General features: G+C 48.8%; 1 protein-coding gene across 1 annotated transcript in view; it reads left to right on the plus strand.

The window, feature by feature from the left end:
- MMD2 (monocyte to macrophage differentiation associated 2) overlaps positions 1-12,203 on the plus strand; it is a 49,177-nt gene extending 36,974 nt beyond the window's left edge. The window contains exons 3-7 of the mRNA XM_084763926.1: positions 1,133-1,293; positions 1,649-1,723; positions 6,773-6,874; positions 8,650-8,719; positions 10,658-12,203. Of these exons, the coding sequence (XP_084620052.1) occupies positions 1,133-1,293; positions 1,649-1,723; positions 6,773-6,874; positions 8,650-8,719; positions 10,658-10,861 (612 nt within the window). The 3' untranslated portion in view covers positions 10,862-12,203. The remainder of the gene's footprint in view (positions 1-1,132; positions 1,294-1,648; positions 1,724-6,772; positions 6,875-8,649; positions 8,720-10,657) is intronic.
- The last annotated feature ends 392 nt before the right edge of the window (positions 12,204-12,595 follow it).

Raw genomic sequence — 12,595 nt, forward strand, 5'->3', positions numbered from 1 at the left:
CTTGTGGGTCGCAGCCATCGGAAAACCACACATTTCCCATGGCCTTGGGAACTGAGTCACCGCTCAGTAGCAAATCGGTTATGAAGTAGCAGTGAAAATAAGTGTGCGGTTGGGAGTTCCTAAGACCATAGAAAATATGTGTTTTCTATTGGTCTCGACCCCGCAGGTTGGGAACCGCTGGATCTAGAGAAAGGGGTGGGGGACAGTCAGTGCAGACATCCTGGGGCTTTTTACTCCAGTCTGAGCCTGGCCAGCGGAGATGGCTCAGTGGGTAAAATGCTGTCCATACAAGCACAGGGATCCGAGTTCAATCCCCAAGGCCTACATGGTGGAAGGAGAGCTCTGACTGTCTCTGACTTCCACTAGTGCACCCTGGATCACATGTACATACGCATATACATGCACATGCACACATACACATGCATATACATACATGCATATACACACATGCATGCACACAATGCATGTGCACACACACATACTAAATGAACAGAAAATTTGAAAACAAACACAAGCAGGGGCAGGCTGAACTGTGACTGAGAAATGGCAGCCCGCTACATGTGTAAGCACAAAAGGGTAACCCACCGGCCATGTTAAGTCACATGCTAAAAAGTCTGCTGTGCTGCATATCACAAAGCCCTGCTCCCCACACGAAGGTGAGCCTTGTAGGTGGAGAGATGGTTCAGGAGTTGAGACCATGTACTGCGCTTACGGAGGCAAACACCCTTGCCGGAAGTCTTAAAGCCATCTGAAAGTCCAACGTCCTCTTCTGGCCTCTACTGCCTCCTGCGTTCATGTGCACGAGCCCTCACCCCACCCCACCCCACACATATACACACAAGTAAACGTACAATGAATCTTTAGAAAATATATCTTTAAAAAAAAAAAGAAAGAAAATGTATCTTTTGTTTATTTGTTTTTGTTCTTTTGTTTGTTTGTTGAGACAGGACTAGCTGCTCCATGTAACAGCCTTGGCTGTCGTGGAACTCACTTTGTAGACCAGGCTGGCCTCGAACTCACAGCGATCCCCCTGCCTCTGCCTCCCGAGTGCTGGCATTACAGGCATGCGCCACCACGCCCGGCTTTTTTTTTTTTTTAAAGGCTGACAGTGTTCTGTCTTCTCTCCCTCTAGTTCTGGATCATTCCCAGCATCCTTGGCAGCTCCAACCTCTACTTCCTGTCCGACGATGACTGGGAGACCATATCTGCCTGGATCTATGGCCTTGGCCTCTGTGGCCTCTTTGTGGTATCCACCATTTTTCACACGGTCTCTTGGAAGAAGAGCCACCTCAGGTACCCTCCTGCCCAGTCCGTGGAAGGGCACAGGGACATATATATGGTCTGTATACCTTAGTCAGTGGTGTGTCACTATTCACCTTGACGGGAGGCCCGAGGCATCTCTATAACCCCCTCCCCCAGGAATGACAGGCAGCCCGGAAGACTGTTGCTCTGGTCCCTTAGGCATGGAGAGACAGAGGCTGGAGGAGGGTGTCTGTCTACAGGGCGGGGTAGGTGCCTCCCGCAACTCCACCTCTCAGTCCCTCTCCCCCTGAGGAAAAGGCAAGGCTGCCCCTAGGTGTGGCTGCTGTTGCTCTGCCCTGCCTGTCACACAGGGGCCGTGACCTGCCGCCTTCTCTACCCGCCCTAGGATGGTAGAACACTGCCTGCACATGATCGACAGGATGGTCATTTACTTCTTCATTGCCGCCTCCTATGCTCCTTGGTGAGTGCCAGCACCCACGACTAGCCGGCTTCCTCTCTCCTGCTTCTGTGTGCATTTGGGTGCGTGACCGGGGAGCACATGGGCAGGGGAGGAGGTGAGAAGATATGTTCATCCCTCCTCCTGTGCCAGCAAACACCTACTTATCACCAGTGTCTGGCGTATCCTTCAAGGGTTGTTGTAGGCAAAAAAGAGCAAATGTATGTGCCTGTGCGCATGCAAATACTTATGTGTTCATTAGCATATATTAACATATATTTACATATTTGCAGACATAAACAGATATCTATGGCTGTATAGATAGATGTACAGACACACATATAAGAAGATATGCATGTGGTTTTGTTGTTGTTGTTTTTTTAATTGTTTTTTCATGTGCGTGACAAGTTCTTAGGTTACGCAGGATAGCCTTGAACTCCCTATGTACCCGAGGCTGGCGGTAGGTTTCTGATCCTCCACTTGTTCAGTGCTGAGATTTCAAGTGTATACAACGGTGCTTGGCTTGTATGTGTGTTTTAAAAGCATTACTTATTGCTGGGTATGGTAGCGCACGCCTTTCATCCCAGCACATGGGAGGCAGAGGCAGGTAGATCTCTGTGAGCTTGAGGCTAGCCTAGTCTACATAGTGAGACACCCCCTCCCCCATTTCAAAAACTTTGCTCATCTTTGACATATTGTTATCCCCCCCACCCCCCACCCCGCCCTGTGGTGCTGGGAATCAAACCAGTTCTCTATCACTGAGCCACACTCCGCCCCTGTGTTTCATATACACGTATTGTATATTATAGAGTGCGTATTTAGACAAGTGTGCGGTGTGTGCTGGCAACCCCAGAGTCTAGGAGGCTGAGGCAGAAAGCTCAAGAGTGGGCTCCTGTCTCAAAACAAAGTAAAGCCAAAAGTATATATTTCTGGGTTTACCTTCTGCCTGTTTTCCTGTGTGTGTGAGTGTGTGTGTGTGTGTGTTGTACATGTGTGTATACCCAGGAATCATAGTCCACTGAGGCAAGATAAGGAATTTGCACGCTCACATTTCTTCCACACAGAAATCAGATAGCTACTTTTTTTTTTTTAAGTCCTCGTGATGTGGGTAGAACTCAGGCTTTCCTTCACAAGTGCGAGGTACACATTCTCCCTCCTTCCCTTGTTCTGTGATGGAGTCTTGCTATGTATGGCCTGGTCGTGAACTTCTGTGAACAGATCCTCTGGCTTCAGTCTTCCTGAGCTGCTGGGACTACAGGTGTGTGCCCCCACGCTCAGCTGCTAACACCTTTGTGAGGACTAGATACTGAGTAGAGGGCCTCCTCCTCTTCCTCCTCCTCCTCCTCCTCCTTTCTTCATCCCCCCTTCTTTTCTTTCAGGGGTTGAGAGTACTTGTAGAAGACCCGAGTTCAGATCCCAGCACTCATGTTGGACAGCTCACAAAAACCTGTACCTCCAGGTCTAGTGAATGTGGCGCCCTCTTCTGGCCTCTGCTGGCACCTGCACTAACATGCACTCACACACTCCTCCCTGCCCCACTCCACCCCTCCCCACCCTATAGGTTTAAGACTTTTTCCTCTGAGGAATTCATTCCGGAGAAGCACTAAAAGATCTCCTTATGCCAGGCATGGCGGCGCATGCCTTTAATCCCCGCACTTGGGAGGCAGAGGCAGGTGGCTTGCTGTGAGTTCGAGGCCAGCCTGGTCTACAAAGTAGGTCCAGGACAGCCAAGGCTATAACAGAGAAACCCTGTCTCGAAAAACAAAAAGAAAAAAGAAAAAAAATTTATTAATTGTCTTTTTCTAAACCAAGCTGCATGGGAAGGGGCCACAGATCTTCCTCCATATCTACACGTAATTCATCTTATGTGCAAAGAATATCATCTTGCTGTGCCACCCATACTGAATGGCTCTTCCTGCATCTGTGAGCGTAATTGAGATCACACCTCACAGCCATCCTCAGGGGCCTTTCTAGGTGATGCCAGAGCTCATCGAGTTGACAGCATGAACCACCATATTTGCTATTCTTTGTTTGTTTACTTATTTCCTCTCATTTTGCGTACGTTAGTGTTTTGCCTGCATGCGTGTCTGTGTGAGGGTGTTAGAGGCCCTGGAGCTGGAGTCCCAGGCAGCTGTGAGCCACTGTGCATGTGCTGGGAGCTGAACTCAGGCCCTCTGGAAGAGCAGCCATTTCTCAGGCCCTGCTACTTTTTTTGTTTATTCACATGCCAAAATTAACCATACCCCAAGTGTGTACTTCCCAGCGAGCTTCTGTACAGTCAGAGTAGCCATTTGGAATGGAAGCTATGGACCATCGCACTGGGTTTTACATGCTATCTATCAAATGTATTTTTCTGCACTTATCTGTCACCCCAAGCAGAAAATCCATGCCAGATTTAGAACCCCCAAAACTATCAGGTTTATTTTGTCTTTTTTTATACCTCATGTTTGTTACCTGTATTCAGGTCTTCTTTATACCTTAAGACAAACACATATATATATGATCACATAGGTAATTATTTGTTTGTTTGTTTGTTTGTTTAGGTTTTTTGAGACAGGGTTTCTCTGTGTAGCCTTGGGTGTCCTAGACTCGCTTTGTAGGCCAGGCTGGCCTCGAACTCACAGAGATCCACTTGCTTCTGCCTCCCAAGTGATGGAATTAAAGAAGTGCACTGCCACGCCCTCTCTGTGTGTGACATTATGTGTGTGTGTGTGTGTGTGTGTGTGTGTGTGCGCGCGCACGCGCGCGCCCCATATAGATAAAGGTATCTGTGCAGGCCAGAAGAGGGCTTGAGTTCTTTTGGAACTGGAGCTACAGCTAATTAATGTGGGTGCTTGGAATCGAACCTAGGTTCCCAGCAAGAGCAACAAACCTCTCTCCTTCCCTCCTTCTCTTTCTCCCCCTTCTTCCCTCTCTCCCTCTCTCTGTTTTTTTCCCTCCCTCCCTCTCTCCCTCCCTTTCTCCTTCCCCACCCTCTTTCTGAAGATGGGTCTCACTATGTAGCCCTGGATGACCTGGAAGTCACTGTATAGACCAGGCTGGGTTCCACCTGTCTCTGCCTTCCCAATCTTGGGACTAAAGATGTGTGCCACCATGCCTGGCATGGCAAATACTTATGACCACCGAGCCGTCTCTCCAAACTCAAGCTTAGTACTCTTTTTTTTTTTTTGGAAGATTTATTATTTATACAGTATTCTGCCTACAGGCCGCCACAGATCTCATTATAGATTGTTATGAACCACCATGGGTTGCTGGGAATTGAACTCAGGACCTTTGGAAGAGCAGTCAGTGCTCTTAACCACTAAGCTATCTCTCCAGCCCCAGCTTACTACTCTTGACTTATCTCCTCGCTCCAATGTCTACTAATTGCCTCTGTGGATTTCACCATGTCAACTCAGTCTATACTCCTATTTTTGTTTTGTTTTTCGAGACAAGGTTTCTTTGTGTAGCCTTGGCTGCCCTGGACTCACTTTGTAGACCAGGCTGGCCTCGAACTCACAGCGATTTGCCTGCCTCTGTCTCCCAACTGCTGGGATTAAAGGCGTGCGCCACCACTGCCCAGCTTCTATACTCCTATTTTTAAAATAACTATGAATAGGGATTTTAAGATGACTTGGCCACAGGTGGTGGCGCATGCCTTTAATTCCAGCACTGGGGAGGCAGAGGCAGGCGGATCTCTGTGAGTTCCAGGACAGCCTAGACTAGATAGTGAGTTCCAGGACAGCCAGAGCTACACAGAGAGACCCTGTCTCAAACAAACAAGCAAGCAAACAAAAAGATGACTTAGCAGTTTTTTTTAAAGGTGCCTCCAGACAATCCCGATTTCTGTAGACAAATCTTGAATTTTCTTCCACATAGTAGAAGAAGAAGAGCCATCCCACCCACCCCCAATTGTTCTCTGACCTCCACACACACACCATGGCATGTGGGCACACACACACACACACACACACACACACACACACACACACACACTTACAAACAAAACAAACATTAAAAAAATTAAATGTACCGGGCGTGGTGACACACACCTTTAATCCCAGCACTCAGGAGGCAGAGGCAGGTGGATCCCTGTGAGTTCGAGGCCAGCCTGGTCTACAGAGTGAGTCTAGGACAGCCAAGGATACATAGAGAGACCCTGTCTTGAAAAACCAAAAAACAAAACAAAACAAACAAACAACAACAAAACTACAAGAGCTGGGCACGGTGATGTATATTAGGGTACTTTAGAGAAACAGAACCAATAGAAGGTATGCATACTATAAGGATCTGTGCTCATTTCTGTGTGTGTGGTATATATGTGTGTATACATGTTTTTGTGTGTATGTGTGAGTGCACATGTGTACATACACTCATATGAAGGACAGAGGTCATGTGAAGGCCAAACATCTCCCTTGTTTGATCTCCTTATTTTTTTTAAAGGTTTATTTATTTTTAATTATGCATACAATGTTCTGCCTGCATGTACACCTGCAGGCCAGAAGAGGGCACCAGATCTCATCATAGATGGTTGGGAGCCACCATGTGGTTGCTGGGCATGAACTCAGGACCTCTGGAAGAGCAGCCAGTGCTCCTAACCTCTCTCCAGACCCCCACCTTATTTTTTGACACAAGCTGTCTTACCGAACCTGCCACTCACTATTTAGCTGGGCTGATTGCTGAGCGAGCCACAGAGATCTTCCTGTGGCTGCCTCCCTGTCACCTGGGCTTCTGTGGGCTCTGGGGATTTGAACTCATGTCCTCATGTTTCAGTGCCTGCACTTGGCTGTCTTCCCAGCTGTGAGGGTAGTTTCTGTCCGTGACTTGTGTCATGTGTATAGCTCATGCTGGCTTGGAAATGGTGATTCTCCTGCCTCAGCCTCCTGAGTGCGGGGACGACAGGCGTGTGCCACCACCGCAACCTTGCCAATTCAGTGTGTGCAGCCCTCCACTGTGAGAGTCCTTGTTCCACTTGGGCAGCCATTGGAGGTGACTGAGTTGCTCTGGTGTCGGCTTCTTGTGACAAGCTAGCTGTGAAGTTCTTGGCCTTGGTGCCGCCCCCTCAGGCTCTGCCTTTGGTTTTCTCTCTCCCAGGCTGAATCTTCGGGAGCTTGGCCCCTGGGCCTCCCACATGCGCTGGCTGGTCTGGATCATGGCCTCCATTGGTACTATCTATGTCTTTTTCTTCCATGAACGGTAAGTCAGGGATGGGGAGTCTCAGATTGGGGAGGTGCCCCTTGATTCTTCAGCTCCTCCTGCTTAGCAGCCTCAAGCAGGTGAACCCCGAAGAGGGCCCCAGAAATGTGAGGACTCAGCCTTGCCTGCATCCTACCGTCCAGGAGGCTCATGGCTGTACAGCTGACCCTATGGCCCAGAGGGACAGATCTGAGGCTGTTTGTGTGTGTGTGTGTGTGTGTGTGTGTGTGTGTGTGTATGTGTGAGCGTGCATGCGTGAGTGTGTGCGCAATTGCACGTGTGTGTAGGGGGGCAGAGTTTAATGCTGGGTGACCTCCTCAACCACTCCATCTTAATTTTTGAGAGACGGTCTCTCACTGAAGCCAGAGCTCACCAAGTAGCTAGCCTGGCTGGCCAGTGAGCGCTAGGGAGGCCTTCTGTCTCTTCCCTCTAGAGGTGAGGGCCCAGGTGTGTGCGATCATGCCTGGCTTTTATGTGACTTCGGGCGTTTGAACTCAGGTTGTCTTGCTTGTACAGGAAGCCCTCTGTCCACGAAGCCATCTCCCTAAGCCCTGAGTGTTTTCCAAAAAACGATGTCACAAGTGGGTGTTGGGGAGAGGGCTCTGCGGGTGAACTTCCTGTTGTTCAAGCACAGAGACACGCACCTCACACATAATGTGCACCTGCACACATGTGAAATTTTTTTTTATTTCACTTCTGTGTGTCTGTGTGAACGTATATGTACACACGTGTGTAGGAGGCCAGGGAGGCAAGAAGAGGGTGTCAGATCCCCTTAGAGATGGAACTAGGTGTAGTTGTGAGCTGCCCACTGCGGGTGCTGAAATTCCAGCTGCAGGTGCTCTTAATTGTTGAGCCATGGATCCAGCACGCTGCCCTCTCTAGGTTTTTTGTTTGTTTGTTTGTTTGAGTTTTCTGTGTGTGTGTGTGTGTGTGTGTGGTTTGTTGTTGGTTTTTTGTTTGTTTGTTTGTTTTTTGAGACAGGGTCTCTCTGTGTTAGCCTTGGCTGTGGACTCACCTTGTAGACCAGGCTGGCCTTGAACTCACAGTGATCCGCCTGCCTCTGCCTCCCGAGTACTGGGATTAAAGGCCTGCGCCACCACGCCTGGCTCTAGATGTTTTTTTTAAATGACATCATAAGTTACTTGACTTACTGATCTAGTTCACCTGTCACCTGCCTTCCCTAGTCTGTATTATCAGATAATGGGGGAAAGGCTTTACGAGGGGACAGACCCTGACACCTTTTTCTGCTATGGAGCCAGAATGAGAGTCACTAAGTGGCGGGGGGAGGATTGAGAAGCTGGGGAAGCAGAAAATAACAAAGTCCTGTAACCGCAGAGCCCACAGGGGCCTCCAGGAGACAATGAATCCAGAATGGCATAGGGTTCAGTTGATCCAGCAGTTCAGCCCAGTCAAGAATAGCTGCTTGGAGCCTGTGGGAGAAGGTGCTGGGATGGATTAGTAATGTCTGCCACAGGCCACACATAGGCAACACCACTGCGCTTGCTATGCTTAAACTTGCAATCCATGTTCTACCTACAGTGTATACTTTAGAGATTTAGACATAGGCTCAGAGAAGGAAGGGGGCTTGTCATCTGATTTGCCCAAGGTCACATGATTCTCATCACCTGTTGATGTCACCCGGTAGGATATGAGCCAAGGAGTGCCACACAGAGAAGATCTCCTTTTCTCACTGGGCTGGTCTTCAGTATCAGAAAGTTGTGTGTTCTGTCCCTCCTTGGGAGCCTGTCCTGAGACCACGTGATTTGTCTTCCCAGGTACAAGCTTGTGGAGTTGCTCTGCTACGTGGTGATGGGTTTTTTCCCCGCCCTGGTCATCCTCTCCATGGTAAGTTTCACTTGCCCAGCGTGAGGACTCCGATCTTCTGGAGGACACATGTGTTAGCTGGACCTGCCTCTTGAGACTATCAGTCGAGCCCTCTCTGGCAGCGGGGAAACAGAGACCCAGTGGGTCAGTGTGCTTGCCTAACGGGACAGAAAACACAGAGATCTCATCTGGAAACGGCAGCATCCCTGTGTGGCTAACTGTGATGGTTAGGTCTCCGTCTACTATAAAGGTGACTAGACAGCTCAAGCAAAGCGCTGACCGCGGTGCCTGGCATGTCGTGCCTGCTAGGAAACACTAGCAGGTGTTTGACTGCTGTGTGGTTAATATACAGCTACAATACTCTGGAGGACTGGGGGATATGTTATGGTGTACGTGTGTGTGTGTGTGTTTGTGTGTGTGTGTGCGAGAGAGAGAGAGAGAGAGAGAGAGAGAGAGAGAGAGAGAGAGAGAGAGAGATGGAGGGGAGATGCCTTGGAGCTACTTGCAATACCACACAAAAGCTTTTATTTTTATTTTTCCTTTTGTTGCTGTGACCAAAAGCAACCTAAAGGGCTGAACTGGAAAGATAGCTCAATGGTTAAGAGTAGCTGTTGCGGCCAGGCGTGGTGGCGCACGCCTTTAATCCCAGCACTCGGGAGGCAGAGGCAGGCGGATCTTTGTGAGTTCAAGGCCAGCCTAGTCTACAAAGTGAGTCTAGGACAGCCAAGGCAATAAAATAAAATAAATTTTAAAAAGAGCAGTTGCTGCTCTTACAGAGGACCCGAGTTTGGTTCCTAGCACCCGCATCAGGTGACTTACACACACTTTAAACTCCAGATTCAGGTGATCTGGTGCCATCTGCTGGCCTCCGTGGGTACTGCACACAAAAGGTCCTTCTCCCCTACTCCCCAACTAAAAATGAAATCATTTTTTAAAAAAGCAGCTAAGGAAAGAAAGGATTTATTTGGACCACAGTTCCAGGTCACAGTCTATAACTGAGGGGAAACCAAGGCAAGAATTTGAAGCAACTAGTCACAGGTAAGAGCAGAGAGAATGCGCGCTTAGTGCTCAGCGTGCTGTTGCTACTGTTACAGCCCAGGACTCCTATCCAGAGAATGGTGCTGCCCATTTGCAGGCTGAGTCGTCACGTGTCAATTAAAATAATTGAGACAATCTCGTACAGCCACAGCCACGAGACAGCCTGATCTAGACATTTCCCTGTGACTCTTCCAGGCAGCTTCTAGATTGTGTCAAGTTGGCAGTTAAAACTAAAGCACCACACAGGATCGTTAAGCTTTCTAAAAGGGGGCTGGAGAGATGTTTCGGAGGTTAAGAGCACTCACTGGCTGTTCTTCCAAAGGTCCTGAGTTCAATTCCCAGCAACCACACGGTGGTTTATAGTGAGATCTGGTGCCCTCTTCTGGCGGGCAGTGAACATGCAGGCAGAACACTACAAATAAGTAAACTAATCTTCACAAAAATTTTCTAAAAGATAGTTTTTTGAGAGAATCTCATGAAGCTCAGGCTTCGAACTCACAGCGATTCATCTGCCTCTCCTTCCCGAGCGCTGGGATTAAAGGCGTGAGCCGCCACCGCCTGGCTAGGGTCTCAGTATTTAGTTTACGTTCTCCTTGAGCATCCTGTGTGACCCAATTACAAAAGTAGCCTTTGAGATGATGTTTGTTCTTTGAGGCAGATCCTTGTGTAGCCCAGGATAACCCTGAACTTCTAACACTGCTGCATTTGCCTTCTCCCGAATCCTGGGTCTCTGTGGTCCGAGTTAGCCATCAATAATCAATTGCAGATTTGGGAAATTAATGTGGGAAATTTTGATACCACAGTGTTGAGGCTTCCTAGGGGATTCTGGGCTTCCTCCCCGACTTGTATGTCTTTTCCTTTGGGAGGCAGGAAATGACGAGCCTTTCCTCTGACTTGTGTCCTGTCTTTTTCTTTCAACAGCCCAACACTGAGGGCATCTGGGAGCTGATGACAGGAGGGGTTTTCTACTGCCTGGGCATGGTGTTCTTCAAGAGTGACGGAAGGATCCCCTTTGCCCATGCCATCTGGCACCTCTTTGTGGCATTTGGTGCTGGTACCCACTACTATGCCATCTGGAGGTACCTCTACCTGCCCAGCACACTACAGACCAAGGTGTCCAAATGAGGTGGCCCAGACTTTATGGGTCATTTGGACTTTGAGAGGTCAAAGCATTTTGGGAAATGAACTGTGAACTCTAACCCAGGTCATAGTGCCAAGGTCTGCCTGCCTTTTCCTGGATTGAATTCTTCATGGGTCTAAGGTACCTTTCAGTGATGGCCAGACCCCACCTTTTTTTGACTCTCCAGCAAGGAAGAAAAAACATTTAGTCATTTCCATGGAGGAGACATTAATTCAGTACTGTGTTTCTACTTTAGACAAATTTTTCGTTTTTTACTGTAACCAATATTAACACCTTCAGAAAAGGGCAAAATAGGGAATGGCCATCCAACAGGTAATTTTTAAGGTCCTCAGGGCCTCCCTTTCTCCTGCAAGGGGAAGTCACCTAGCATTATAGATGACAGATGGGGAATGTCCCTGACCATGGCAGACATCACCAATCAATTACAGCACGTGCATAGTGGTAGAATTCTACATAGTATCCCATGCAGACACTACTAATTGATTCTGATGGCATCAGATGGAATCTCTTGGCTGGCCTGGTGTGTTAGCAGACAGGATCACAGCAGAGCCATTAGAAGTCGCTGTACGGAGGAGCATGCTTATCTCTGGTCGTCATTACCTTCTATTTCCCCATCCACGTTTAAGGGAGTTCTTGGAGTGGGCTGTTTGGAGGCGTTGCAGGGCAACCAAGACATACATTACCAGCAGCTGCTGATGCTCTGCTCCACCATGGCTGGTTCTTGGTTCTAGAGGAGCTGAAATCTGGGCCGAGGATGCTGCTATTTGGCCATTTTGGTCCCCTCTCAGAGAATCCAGAGAAATTATGTTCACCAGAAGTTTTTTTGTTTTTGTTTTTGTTTTTTTGTTTTGTTTTGTTTTGTTTCTCTTGGCATCATGAGATGGCTCGCAGAGGCCCCTCTGATGGGCCACGAGCAGGGTCTTCATCTATTGGAATGAGTGGAATGTCTGCATCCCCCAGCCTCTGAAGTGACCTGTCAGCTAAGAAAACGGCTGCCAGGGGCTTGCTCTCAGCCACCTCTACTCCTGGGCTAACATCGTCAGAAGATGCCACCTGGACACTGGCTGAGTACAGGAGCCACAGGCCTGGCTCCTGACCTGATCTGACACCTTAGACTCTCTGGAAGAGTCTTCTGGAAATCCAAGATCTTACTCAACAACTGCCGGGCAGATGGGTGTGGGCGAGGGTGGGCCAAGACAAGGTGCCTTATACTTTGCTCTAGCACATTCCAAGGCATTTCAGGGCATCAGCACCTGGAATCCCGTATGTCAAAGCCAGTATTAAAATCAAGTTTACGCATTCCTCAGAAAGATGGTTTTGGAGCCAGTGAACTTTAGGATTGGTTTTTGTCTAGCCTGCTTGTGCACGTGAGTGCTCCATGTGTGCGTGGGTGTGAGTGTGAACGGGTGGTAGTGTGAACATGTCTGAGTGTACACATGTGTACACATGTACACATATGCATGTAAAACAGGACTTCCGGCCCCTGAAAACCATCTTGGGTAACCCTGTCCCCATGGATCTCCCCCATATTTCCTCCAGCTGGGTCCAGAGAAGAGGATCACACTGGAGACAGCGGGATGCTGATTGGGATGCCAAGACCCTTGTAACTGGCCTCCTCCTGGGCCTGAGGCTGTGGGGGAGGGGGACCACCTGGGAGGCTGTGTGGGAACGCCCCAGGTGTGGTGCCAGCCAGACCAAGAAAAGCTTCTGCCACTAAG

Source organism: Acomys minous (assembly GCF_964271855.1).
Source record: "Acomys minous genome assembly, chromosome: 16".
Taxonomy (NCBI): domain Eukaryota; kingdom Metazoa; phylum Chordata; class Mammalia; order Rodentia; family Muridae; genus Acomys; species Acomys minous.